The following is a 15,082-nucleotide window of genomic DNA, read 5'->3' as shown; positions in this document are numbered from 1 at the left end:
TATTTTTAAGTCTTCTCTTCATAAATTATATTTTACTTGATGCTACTTGTAAATAAATATATATATGAACATAGGGCCATATGTAATTTAGTGTGTTTAGAGTAGTCCCAAGAGGACCACACTGTCCTCAGATCTGTCAATTAATACTATATCTTCATTTATAAAATTCTCAGCAGTACACACTCATACTCTGTTGTCTGCTAGGGCCACAGTCTTGCGTGTCTCCACAAGATTCTTTGAAAATGCAAAGACATAACCTGTTACAGTATTCACAGTAACCCAGAAGCAAGCAATAATACTATTTATGAGCTGGATTTCTGTTTGTTTATGTTTTCACCTAATTAAGCTAGCTTCAAAGAGCAGGGTCCGTTTGAAATGGTACACATAATTTGATGGGGTTATGACGGGAGGAAAGCTCTGGGACATAGGCTGTTAGCCAAGGAAGAAAAAACTGCTTAGAATGGCATTCAGCGACCCTCATACCAAAGGCTAAAGTCAGGAGATGGCAATTGTGAAATTTAAAAATTCAAAAAGCCTTCAAATGGAATGAGACAGACTGTTTTATTAAACTTGTCTCCTGAAAGAGAAATAATTGGACTGAGTTTGCTTGTTTCTTCTTTATCTTAAAAAGGAAAGTTAATATTCTTGGCAAAAGACTCAGGAGAATAGATCGCATAATTTCTTCACCTAATCAGCAGATTTGTATCAACCTGGGAACTATATTTTAAACTAGTATTAATAAATCCCTCTAGCAAATTTTGGAGAAAATCTTATTTATAAAAGTTGTATTTCTATCTGTTTTTGTGAACTTACAAAGAATATTCAGAACTATATACTATTTTGGGCAATTCATTAGCAGAAAAGAAAGCAGATTGAGGATGTAATGCATTTCAAAATATGAAATGAGAACTGCATAAATTAATTCTATTGCTTAAGGACAGCATTTATTTCCTCTAATGGTTTACATTCTTATTTGTAGTGGTATTGACTAACACTGCACATTATATTGGCATCTGCTCCATATCACAAAACCCATTATTATGTACTATTTCAGAGCTATAGAGCTTCTTTTTGAACAATCAGAGTACCTTATCATCTGTAGTAGCCTAAAGAGATTATTTTGCTATGGCAAATTTTGCATCAGCTATTTTTTTCCTTTTTAATCAAAACAAAACACACATGTATATGTTAAAAATCCCACTAGCATGCCATATTAAGATAATAGAACTTTATTTAAAGTGAAATATTGTGCTTCTGCCCTTGTTTTAAGGTCCTTTATTGTCCAAAATGGACAAAAATCTCTTGGAACATGGTTTAGATGGAAGTTTCTGGTTCCAAGGTAGAGTAGGTAGCTAATATGACTCATAGTAAAAATAAACTTTAAACATTAACCCATAAATATTGTTAGGCTTATACAGAAATGGATATTCATTTTTAATTATCTCTACCTTTGCATAAGTTTATTATAATAACTAATAGCAAAAATGTATTATTTGTATTACCATTATTACTGCCTACAGCCATCCCAATTTTAAAATAAAACATAATTAATAAAGAACTTCATTAACTTGAAATTTGTCATTGCTTCATCCTGTAGGGTAATTATGAACAAAATATTTAGTAGTCAAAATTACAGTGTCAATATGATTAAAGAAATGTTTAGTCCCTGGTAGAAACAAGCTTTAAAAATAAAGCTCTTACATTGTTACTAACACTTGCACTTTTTTTATAGAAATACAGTTGATTTACAGTATTATATTAGTTTCAGGTATATATTTGCACTCTTAACTACTAATAAAATGAGGTCTTGTAAAGAACTCTGCATTTGAATATTTTTAAGCAATTGCTTATTAATAGATACAATTGAGATAAATAAAGCTGTATTTGATTTTAAGTGTTTTATAATAGATTCTAACCCATAACAATTCTGCCCCTATTACTATCAATAATATACCATCTTAGTCTCATTCAGCTTGAAAATTTATTTCAGGGTTAGATCCACACTGTGGATGCTTACTTTGAGTTTATTCTTTAATTGTTGCTATACCATCCTCTAAGAAAAGGGTTTAATAACACATGTCATACGCAAAGGAATCAATTCTCTCTAGTTTATAAAAATGATGCTTATTTCATCTATATATTTCTATCTGTTAACAAGGCAGTGATAGGCCTACAATTACAATAATAATTTATGAAGTAAAAAAGAACAAAGATACCTTTGCTTAATGCGTATTTGTTACTTATTACCATATTCTTATTAGAAATTGGCTCTGAGTTCATTATAGCAGAAGATATAGTCACAGCCATGTATTTCTACCAGAAGTCACTATATCATGTTATGCATAAGTAAATGAAAGGTAGATTAGTATTGCATATTATGGAAGAATTTTTCATCCTCAGAATGAATGCTGATAAATTGTTTTAAGTATAAAATTAAATAAAGAGATAGATGTTTAGGACTTTCTGAATTTGGTATCTAGAACGTCTCTAAAATGTTTATATTGAAAACACCTTTAATATCCAGTGTCTACTTTTGTAGAGAGAAAAATTTTGTTATGCTGTCATTGGTTCTGTATGCTTAGTCTTAGATTACATTCTGATCTTTAACCAATACATTTCCCTTATTTTTTTGAGTTTAGAAAATAGGGATTAAAATACAATGATGGGGAAGCCATTTTGTTCTCAAAACTAGAGGTTTATTTAAATTATATATCCATACAATCCATAATGCTCAAAATACCTTACAAAATTTCTATTTTATATTTATTTTATATGTTACGTGGTCCCATTTTTCTTCTTTTTTTATACCTATGACTCTTCTCTATCACATATATGGTATGCTCTTTTGGACCTACACAGCTTTATGTATATAAAACATATCTGAGGCAAATTATGATTCTTCAAATACAAGAATCTTCTGAGATATGTATAATCTTACCAAATTTTGTATTTCCCAAAATTATGAGGAAGTAGTGATGTTCAAGATACATGTTCAAGATAATAAATTTAATGAGCTCTATTTAGTATCAACTTCATGATCCTTTTCAAGAGTTCAACATCTTTGGATTGTGCAAAATATAGCCTTTAATACCTTCAGTCTGGAGACCAAATCTAAATGTTTTTCTAAACAGTAACATGGCTTAAGGCATGTGGTTTCAATACATTATTGTAAACCTCAGACCAATTCTTCTACCTTGGAGTCGGGATCTCTTATTTCCTCAAAAAATAATTAATTGTCTATGATTCTTATCTCTATTAAAAATTAAAAATAAAATCTAGAAAATACTTTATATGAATTATAAAAATATTTTATCTGTACAGAAATAAATGAATAAAATAAACTGGCTGATTATATACATATAAATACATATGTATGTTTAGGTAAATGGAAAACTCTATCTATGCCTAAACAAAATGACTATTAAAATTTCATAGTAAATTTCAAAGTAGATGTGATCACATATTTCAAAAATGATAAACTGCTGCATATATGCCTTCCACCTAATTCTGTGTTTTTACCTTTTGAAAATGTGTTATTAACATAATTAAATGGCCAATGTTATTATGGCTACAGTTGTTTGACTTTCTAACACAGTAAGCCCATTTATACTGCAGGACTAGAGAGGTATCACTTACTGGATTCAGGATCAGAGTTGCCATCCCCTTCAGTGCGGTTGTTGGGTGCAGCATGATCAAAGTACTCCTCCTGAGGATAGCCAAGGGGCAGGGCATGGGATGTGCTGGGAAGGCTGCCTGTATCATGGTCCCCTAGTCCACCATCACTGCTGCTTTCCTGAGAGCCTTCTGGTAGGTGAAATGTGACATGCCGCTGGGACTGAAAAAGACAGAAAATTACAGGGTTTCAGCTATGATCTGAATAATTGCTTAATACATCCAATTGAGAAAATGTATTATTTCAGCTATCTAGTGAAGTCACTTTAATATTATCTTGAGTTGTGAACGATTTCAGGCTTCTGTGAACAGTCAGCTCTGTGTTCAAACCTGCTTTACCTGGCAGCAGAATTGCTTTTATTATATTTTTTAACAGGGCACATCCAGTTGCAGAATAAAAGTTAACTTGTTCTAAAGCAAGAGGCTGTCACCCATATTGACATTTGAGCACATTGGATATTCTGATCATCATTTGAACATGGATTTATTTAACTATAATTTTACAAGATTTCATCTTTTGAATAATAAGCTTGAATAAATATAACGAAATTTTACTGTTATATCTGTAAGATTCTGGTGGGCAGAAACAGTAAATAATAATACAAATTTATTCAATCATGTAGTCTTATAAATTAAAATTGCAAATCATCTTTTCAAAGAATCTTAGGGGCAAGATTTTGAATTGGAATTCATTTAAATAGATTCTACACTCTAAAAAATAAAAATAATTACTTGGTATGGATAACAGTTGATAATTATAAAAGCAAACTATAGGGATCATCTCTGATAGTAATTATAGCAGAATATAAAAAACTTATACATGCCAACATATAAAGATGAAGGATTTGGTTCATGACATCCAATAGTGTGGTAACTCCACCAGATGTAGCAGTAATTTTGTTTGTGGTATTGCTACATGTAGTAGCTAGTCTCTGAAGATAGCACTGACAATGGACCTCACGTCTCGGTATTCAGACCCTTATGTAGTCTTCTACCACAATGAATATGGAGAGGGCCTGTGTAACCAAATCTCACAGTTTCTGCCTTGCTCCCTTAGAATACTCATTCAGGAAAAACAGCTGAGTTGAAAGTAGTCTGACTACTTGGAGACTGCCATACTGTGAGGAAGCTCAAGCTTCCCATGTGGAAAAACTCCACAAAAAGAAAGTACAATACAATACCCAGAGAGGCCCAGCTGCTCCAGCCACTCGAGATCAGGTGCTAAATATGTATGTAAAGAATCCATTCTGGACATTATAGCTTATGGCCTCCTTTGAGCCATCCATCCCAGCCATCTCCAGATATTTGAGCCATTCCATTTGAGATACCAATCACTGTAGAGCAGAGATAGCAATCTCTGCTGCGCACTACCTAAATTCCTGACCTAAAAAATGTTAAGTACACTTGATTTTTGTTTTATGCTCCAAAGATTAAGGATAGTTTGCTATGTAACAATAGATCAACCAAAACATTTAACTATTAGTAGCATGATAGATGCAATTTAGAGATAATTATTTAAGAAATTTATACATATCAAAGGGTACATGTAATTAGGTACTAGAAATTTCCATGACAGAGTGCATATACTTTCATAACTTCAGGCTTGACAGTCAGCCATTTCTTCAGATGTTGATATTGTTATAGACTGTATGTTTGTGTCCTCTCAAAATTCATATGTTGAAACCTAATCCCCAGCATAATAGCATTTGGAGGTGGGGTCTTTGGGAAGTGATTAGGTTATGAGGATGGAACCCTCATTAATGGGATTAGTGTCCTTATAAAAGCAGCCCAAGAGACCTCCTTCTCCCCTTCTGCCATGTGAGGACACAGTGAGCTAATTTTGTCAGTCCAGCAAAGCTGCATTTGACTGTTCTCTCTCTAAGAAGCCATAAGCTCATTTAGTTATAGGTTAAACCTCATTTAATTCCAAAAATTATTTATAGTTGTGAATATATTTTCAGCCACTTCAAGTAAGATATAAGCATTTATGCTCACAAACCTTTTAAAAATTCAAGAACTGGAAAAACAGGATTTTAAAATGCCTGAAACATTATATTGTAGACATTTATCAACAGTCAGTTATTGTATGTAACTTAAAGTCAAAATAATACTTAACACATAAATTTAAAAGTCATTGTATATAAAATAAGCCAGTTAAGCATGAGATTAATTTACAGTTGTTCCACCACAATGCATAACTGTTAAGAGGTATTTTAATTTTCTATTAAGACATAAGTCAGATATTTCAAGTATTTTTATCATTCAGCTTTTTTAAAGTATTAGACCTAGATAATAGAATCTATATATAGGAAAATAATTACTGCTGACAAAAATAAATGAATCTAGAATTTAACATGTGCTAGTTAAGCATGGAGTCATATACCCTAACAGAGTTAAAATTGCCAGTGAATAGAAGGTAAAGTTCTATCAAATGATAGAAGTAGGGGCTATATATATATTACTTCCAGATGTAAGAGAAATGGAGTTTTGTGTTCAATTGCTTATCTACACAGAAAAGAAGAAGGCAATTTAAGTCAAAAAGATATCCCATCCTATGACACCTGTAACTAGTAACAACTAAAATTCTTTGCAAAGGAATGCCTTAGAGTGAATCTGTAATTAGCCAGGTCACGTATTGACCCCCAACTCTCCTGCTACTCATAAATTGAATCCCCTTAAGGGTACATAAGAGGGAATAAATGGGTTGGTAAGGACTCCCTTTAGTGAACACAACTGTTTTTTGTCCCTTCCTGAATGCCCATAAAACACCACAAGCACCAGCATCCTGTTCCTGAAATGCAGTTCTTATATGTGACATTATTACATATACACCTTTGAGATTTCAAACAGTCATATTAATAAACTCTCATGTCTATATTAACTTTAACAAATATCGGAATGCTTTAAGTGGAAACCAAGGTATGTTGTTTCGTCATTAATGGCTCTATATCATTTTAAAATAGTCTGAAGTTCAACTGCATACTGAGGATTTGATTTCTTTCTCAATTCGCAGTTTCAAAGTTTACAGTCTAAAGCACTTTTTTTTACCTATTTCTATAATCCATCGAAGGCATTCAAATATCATTGATTAAATGTAATATTCTATTTCTTTATTCAGTGAATTCACAAGAGGCTATTTATTGTCACATGGGTGATTAACTAGGTTGTCCATCATTTTATAAAATCTCCATGAGATAGTTCCTTAGGTGAAATAGTTGGAATTTAATGTTTAAGGAATTGTTTCAAAAGGCTTCTGAAAATTTAATTTTTAATGGGAAAAGAACAGCTAACTATTTTTTCCTAGGGTTACTTTAATGATTCCTACTTAAGCTTGCATTTTGCAATTTGTGACACTTCTAGATAGAACTGAACATAAAATAATTATATGAACTTAACAATTTATGAATCCTTTGTAGTAAATTTTGGCAATCTGGTTTAACTCATTTGCCCTTTACTTTTTAACGGATGAATCCTTAATCTCTGATGGCACTTTTCTGCTCAGATTCATAATACGGAGGTATTCAAAATACAGAGGTATTTTTCTTACCCAGTATATTTAGAAATATTAACTATTTCATGAAAATCATTCCTTAGGTCTCTCAAAGAGAAGACTAAATAATTTCCTTTTTTCAAGTGTTGACGATGATTACTGTGCAATATAAAAGAGCTATTACGTTAATGACCATGTCATAATTTGTCTGTCTGCTACTCTTCTAGGAAGCTGTGGCATTCAAATTAAAGCAATCTATTGATTGCAATGGTGACTTTACGGGATGGAAACAAATCCTGGATTATTCATGAATAAATGTCTGTACTGAAAGGCTAGTTATTTTTCTGCCAGTAAGAGAAAAATCGACAGAGAGCCTCTCCCTATAATCTACATGCCTTCTTTTTAGCTCAAATCAATCAAAATTCCAAAATGTGTGAATGCTCAGAAATAATATTGGTGTCACCTAGATGAATCATTTACAGGCAAACTATCAAATTCCCAACATTCTTGTGTCCATTATACCTCATGAAGGCATAATTCCATACTAAATATCAGGTGAATATTGTTACATTTCCATAACATGATGTAAGTGGCATTTTAGAAAGGTTAATCTGGCAGCAAAGAGGCTGCATACAGATAGGCCAGCCTGTGAATCTCATTATTGAATGCTTGAGTATCATGTTCTAGAGGGCTCATTAGAATTACCTGTCAAAGTTTTCAAACTAATCATACATCCTTGCATTCCCCCTGACTCCAATTCTAATATACCTTGACCCAGTCTACCTTAGATTCACTGCCAACACCAGGAACTCTGATTAGAAAGGGTAATCATAGGTAGGGTTATTATTTTTTAAAGATTGCCATATGCAAGAGTGTTTTTGATTCATATATAAAACATTCTTGATATCAAACTAACACATTTTAAGCTTCTGGGTCCTGTCTCTTTGCAAAAGAATTTATAATTACTCAATATATTATAAAGTTAAATGTGAAAATAGTTAGAAATTCAACTTGAAATTTTCACCAGCATTACATGGTCAGCACATATATCCCACTTGCAGCTCATAATTCCCAGTGTAAAAACTCCCAGATGGCATATTTTATAGTAGTCCTTCACTATTTGACCCTATACTTGTAGTCATAAAACCTCCTATGTTTCCAACTCAAGTCATCTTGCAGGATATATCAGTTCACCTGATTGTTTTTTCAGGGTTCCATTTCATAAAATTTGAAAGGTCTGTATAATTTCTCATTTTCCCTTTCACTTTATGTTCCTGAAATGTTTACCCTTCAAGGCTTTTATTTTTTTAATGCCATAACTTATTATTAGCATATGCAGGAAGTTCTTCATGATCTTCTCCAGAATCAGATCTTCTCTTAACTCTATTTTGCCATGAATTTTTTTCATGGCACTTGGTAATTTTTAAAATTTATTTTATTTATTTAATTTTTGGCAATTGTCAGACATATTCATTTGATAGTCAGAAGACTACATGGCATTTCTTGAGGGCATCTTTCCTTGAGTCATGAATCATTTCAGCTTAATCAAAATGGAAATAATCTATTTGTAGATAGGTACCATGATGAATTGTTAAATTGGCAATTGGCAGAGTTTTGTGAATTTGAATCTACAAATATTTGAGAAACTACAATTGTGTGACTAACAATGAAAATAGAACAAAACTGAAACCTAACATGCTTTGAAATTGGCATGTGTACAAAAATTAAAACCAGATATTAAAATTGAAACCAGGCATTGCAATGGTCTCTAAGACAAAACCCAAGTATCAATTTTAAAAAAATAGATGAAACATCTCTACATTGTTTTTGGTGCTAACCACATGTAGACTTAGTGACTTACATTTAAATATATAAATCATCATAGGACTTTCATTGTCCAGAAGCAGTTATCTGGTAACCTCAAACTATTCAAAAAACAGTCATGCCAGGAAATAAGAAAGACCAAAAAAAAAAAAAAAAAAAGGCATGTGAGTTGCTAAAATATTTATCAGGTAAGTTCATGCTCAGAATCATGTCTGCCTTAGTCTGCTTTCTTGTTTAACTTTAACATCTTTGATTATTTGATTCTCCAGCTCAAAATGTACTAGAACTCTTGGTAGCTGCTGGAAATAAAAATATTGACAGAAGGAGAAATTTCCACCAATTATTACTAGATCTGTCTTCTGTAGCTATATAGAATAAGTGTGATTCTTGTACATGACAAGACTTCCAGTGTTTGAAGATAGTTAAGCCTCATCTACTAATATTCCTATTCCAAGCTAAAATCTCCAACTTAATTTGGCATCTGTAGAGGGGCAGAATTTGCCACCCTGAAATATGTCTCTTTGGCATATTAATTTTTTTAAGCCGGTTATTTTCTAAGCAGTAGGCACAGGAAAAACTCTGAAAACCAAGTAGGAGTTACCTTTTTATAAGAAACGTTTACATTTGTAAGGGAAATCTCCATTTGTAAGGGTGTGTCCCTCCCTGTACCTGGAAAAGAAGGATGCCTAAATCTTTAGAAACTCTTATCAATGGAGAATTCAATGACTTGAATTTGCATAACAACCTTACTCTTGTTTACTGTGCTGTGCTTGGTCTCCTCCCATTACTGCATCTCTCCTATCCAACATCCTCTTTTGTCTTTAGCTGGAGATGGTATTTAAGGTAAGGGCTGCGGCCATTTTGGCAAGTTACTCAGTTCTTCTGAGTCTCTCCCATGTATACATGTTAGTAAACTTTTGTATGATTTTTCTACTGTTAGTCTGCCTCATGTCAATTTAATTCTTAGACCAGCTAGAAGAACCGAGAGGGGTAAATGAAAATTTTTCCTCCCTGACACAGTATTTTCAGACCGTTTACATTTTACTAACTCTTTTCCTTTTTACCCATGTAATTTATTTATGTAATTAACAAAGTCAGACCTTAAGTATTTACCACTTTATTGTTGGTGATAATGTGGGCTTAGGAGATGATGGCTTTATAGATCACATATGATACAAATAATCATTTTATTTTTCATAATATTAGTCAATATTTAATATTTTCAAGTTGTTAAATTGTTTGAAAATGTGTTTCCAAGACAGAAGCCACAAGTTTTGTTTTGAGTAGTGCTTTGTCTCTGGTGTGACTTTTTATATTTGCAAAATAACTCTTCCATTGCTGTAGTTACACAACATGTCTGCTTAATTGATGCATTTTAAACAAACCAAATGTCATTCAAGCAACAGATGGTTTCTGACTTGAATTATATAGGTTGGAATCATTATGCAGTATACAGTGAAAGATGAAAAACCTGGCATTGTCATTAATTGCATAAACACTTGGAGCAAAATATTCTCTTGTTTAATGTTAGTAGAATTCACAACAAGAAACTACGTGATGGTGATCAAATACCAGTTTAAAAATAAAAATGACCTAGAAAATTTTCCTAATAAAACTGAAGAGTGTGCACATCAGCTGGCATGGTGGTAATTTTTTTATTGCATTGTACCAAACATTGGTAACCTGTTTGTTTTAGACCCTTTCAAGTGTACATAAAGCATGTTTAACTTCAGCTTCTTTACCTGGTGCTCATCAGAGCACATCAAAAACAACTGCTACTCAGGTAAAATGGGTCACATCCTGGAAATATATGAGATTAAAAGACCAATATTTCCTTTGAACTCTTGTTACTCTTTAAAAAATATCTGGAGTTCTATAATTCCCATTGGTAATCAAAGAGTAAATTAAAATAGCTGCATCTTCCAACAACAACTGTCAGTGATGGAAGGTAGCAGTAAGCAATGTAGGGGTGAATATAGTTGAGGGTGGAAGGAAGAAGTATTGCAAAGTATTAGTATCTGTATTATTACTGTACTCTTTTATTGTGCAACTCTTTATACAGATGTATTTTTCTAAAAGCAGACCTCTCCCTATTTATTTTACATACAAACAAGAACACCCCTATATTCCATTTATCACACCCACACACACACACACACACACACACAAATGGTATTAAAAATAACCTCAAAGTGATCTACAAGTTAAAAAGGTGAAAAAAAATTATTATGCTACTGTCCCAAGAGGAAATTGATATGGTACTATCCTTTTCATTGCTTTAAAAAAGTTATATACACATATTTCTAAAATATATCTAAGCTGAGGATGAAATAGAAACTAGTGAAATATTTTGTTTCCTAACCCCAAACCCTCAAATCGATCTTATGTGTTTACCTTACATACATTATTTGGACCTATTGTAATATTACTTTTGTTGCCTTTCATTGTATTTGGGAATTAGGGAGAAAACGGCATTCGATTTTGGTAAAATTGCTAGCCAGCTAATGCAACCAGCTATTCCGTGGTTTAGAAAACACTAGATGCATACAAATCACCTAGTTGATGTGTTAGTAATGCAGATTCCTAGGATCCAACCCTCAAATATTCTGATTCAGTGGGTGTAAGGTAGGACTCAGATGTTGCATTACATAATCCCTTGACTACAATTTCAAGGGGAAAAAAAAGGAAAACAAGGAGTCCTGCTTAAATTTTCTAAATATTTTTGAATAGACAATTTGACATTTTAAAATAAAATGAGTCATTAGAATAATGGGATTCTAATGTCAGACTGTAGTCTAATTAGTCATTATTTCATAATTTTTATATGAGACATTTCCTTTTGCATTCAGGAAATGTTCTTGTTCATTTTTGATGAATGATACATATGATATACCTATGACATTATTAACATAGAGGTGGCCATGGCATAAAATGATGACAGTATGTGTGTGTGTATATATATGTGAGAAACTTCATAGATATAAAATTCTCTCTCTATAACTTGATCATGCTAACATACAGTATTGTTCTGAACAAAAACAAAGATAATTCCAATGGTATTATAAGTATTAAAACATATTTTCAGTTTATACGTATGTATGAATGATAGAATAATAATACAATTTGATTTAATAAGCATTAATTATTATTTGGTGCGGTCTTTATAATACAAAATTCTGTTTTTATTGACACTGAAGACAACTTCAATGATAAAACTGTTAAAATTAAATATATGAATTTGATGCCATGGAAGAAAAAATGTTGCTAAAATATATTTGTACTTAGAAGCTCTTTAAGCTCCCTGGTGTTGAGACAACTTCATTTATAATACTCTGAACTAAATATAAGAACTCCAGGCCCAATACTGAATTCAATTAATGTTCAAATTCAATAAATCTTCCAAAAGTACTTATTCTTGAAGTGCATTCTACAATTTGGTTTAAGATACACAAATTGAAAAGATTAGATCCTACAAAATACAGGAGGTCATATTTTACAATGTTAAATGAGGAGTGTTATCTCTAGATCTCTGAAGTTCCTATGAGATTTTGAAATAATGTCTTTTAGTGCTTTCCATGCATGCCCTGACAATTCTTCAGTAAGCGATCGACACATACAATAATTATAGTTGTACTTAGAAATTATATAGAATATTTCCTTGGATGTCTGAAAGTTTTTTCCTAATATTACTGATTCCCAACATTACTGAAAAATGATCTGTTTTGAAAAGAATGATTTTGAGCATATTTTTAAATCTTTGAGTAAAAGGTAAGTGATCCATGAGTAAATGACATAAAGGTCAGGAGTAAGAACTGGTGACACTTTAGGAAATGCCATTAGGTAATAATGTTTAAATTCAGACAGAATGCTAAAGTTAAAAATATTGGAGCATTAAGTTATTGCCATAAATAAGTAAAGAGATTTCTTTTTATTTTTTTTTCCAAAAAGTAATACTGAAAAGAGTTAGGCGAACCAAATACTATTTCTTTTACTGACAGGGAAACAATGTAGCAAACCCCTAAGATTTGCTTCCATTTGACATCAGCCCCTGGAAAATATTTTGCTAAACAAGACTTCACCTTCACTTAGCAACCACGGGCAACCAGGCAACTTAACATCCTTCACAGCTTCCTGATGGAAATATGGCACAAAAGAATTAATGTAACTCTATTGTTGAAAGATGAATTTGCTGTATATTAGTGCTGCTGGATATTTTTCGTTCAATAGTCTCATGGAGCGGCAAATCTTCAAATCTGTTCAGTGTGTCTAGGTTAAGTTAGGTTAGTTTTCATGTTCCACTAAAATAGCATATCTATGAACCTATTCAAATTTTGTTGTAGTAATAAAACAAAATTACAACACCTTGAGAAAATAAGACAAGTAACTTGATGGTAAAATGTTTAACTCTAAGTTTAGAAGTTGGTCATAAGAAGTGGGATAAATTCAAATTAAAGAGAATTGTTCACTCACAACTGATTTTAAAAACAAGTTGGAAAAGTCTATTTGTGGTTCATTATACAGAAGATTTTACTCTGATCTACATGATAACCCAAAAAATATGTTATGATGTTTAAATTTAAAAATATGATCTCAGACGTAATAGGCAAGGGAAGACAAAACAGAGATAATCTTGAAGTTACACAAGATACACACACACACACACACACACACACACACACACATACATACAACATGCTTTTCACAAATCCAAGTGCATCAATATGTCTTATTTTCCTTCTGGAGTTGTTTTATTTATTTATTTATTTATTTTATTTATTTATTTTTGGCCTTGCCACGCAGCATGTGGGATCTTAGTCCTGAGACCAGGGATTGAATCCATGCCCCCTGCAGTGGGAGTGTGGAGTCTTAACCACTGGACTGCCAAGGAAGTCCCTGGAGTTATTTTAAAAATTAATTTTAACAAATATGACATATTAAAAGTCATTTATATAAATATTGATTAGCAAAAACTTCAAACTGAGATTATTTTAGCTAGATACTATTTGCTATATTGTTTAAAGTAATAATAATTTAAAATAAATGTAAATTTAAGCTAATTCTCAAAAATATACACAGAATGATTCACAAGAAAGTGAGCTCTATAAAATGTGCATGCTTAATTTGATATTTAATAATCCCAAATATTTAGGAGCTTTTATTTTTTAATCTCTCTTTTTAAAAATTTTGTGCTGCCATTCTTGTATGAAGAAATCACATCCAAGTTTTCTCTCCCATGGATTAATATTAACATTAACCAAAATTACTAGAATACATATAATTTCAAGATGGTTACTGATAATTCAATTTGATAGCCCTTTTGGAAAATAGTTTATTTTCATACACACTTTAAATATGGATAAATATGATCTGAATCACTGCACACACATAGTGATATGAATTATCTTTTTAAACATCCTATCCAATTAAATTCCAAAAGCATTTGTTAAATGTCAACAATGTACTAGATACCGTGCTAAGTGCAAGGGACAGAAACATGAATAAAATATAGTTCCTGATTATCAAAGCATCGTAGAAGTTCACACTTCATGGTGAGTTTGCTCAGATAAACTTATTATACTTGAAAACAACTCATATCCAGATAAGCCACTGAACTTTCTGTTACTCTCAAATGAGCCAACAAAAGTTCATTTTCCCAGAGAATCATTCTTCAGTCAAACAAGTTAAATCAATTATCAAACTAGAAAGGTAGAATAATATGAAGTTTACATACCTAATAGACATTTCTTTAGGTGGAAAAAAAAAGGACTTCTCATTGATACTTTAAGTATTAATAAAAGTCTTTCTGATTTTTACAATCTTAGAATTAAATATCTGGAGACAGTGAGTGCTCTCTGGGAGACAAGGGATAAACCATCTTTGGATAAAACAGAAAGATTAAGATAAATGACTTGTGCTATGGAAATCTAAGGCCGTAATCTCAGGGCTGGTAGTGGGGGGAATGGACAAAGTGTGGCTTTATAAATCAATCAATTGATAATAATCTTCAGAAATTTAGAATTTGGTACATGTATTTTAAAACAATTGAATTTATTTGATTTTTAAAATTTATATAATAAAAATAGTCAGGAATATGTA

General features: G+C 31.9%; 1 protein-coding gene across 1 annotated transcript in view; it reads right to left on the bottom strand.

Annotated features, from left to right (window-relative positions):
- PCDH11X (protocadherin 11 X-linked) overlaps window positions 1-15,082 on the bottom strand; it is a 694,007-nt gene that overhangs the window by 175,023 nt on the left and 503,902 nt on the right. Inside the window, exon 6 of the mRNA XM_068533257.1 lies at window positions 3,637-3,835. Coding sequence (XP_068389358.1) covers window positions 3,637-3,835 — 199 coding nt within the window. The remainder of the gene's footprint in view (window positions 1-3,636; window positions 3,836-15,082) is intronic.

The sequence above is a fragment of the Eschrichtius robustus genome, chromosome X, assembly GCF_028021215.1.
Source record: "Eschrichtius robustus isolate mEscRob2 chromosome X, mEscRob2.pri, whole genome shotgun sequence".
NCBI classification, from domain to species: domain Eukaryota; kingdom Metazoa; phylum Chordata; class Mammalia; order Artiodactyla; family Eschrichtiidae; genus Eschrichtius; species Eschrichtius robustus.
The sequence above is the reverse complement of the archived record's forward strand: the minus strand, read 5'-3'. Positions and strand labels throughout refer to the sequence as shown.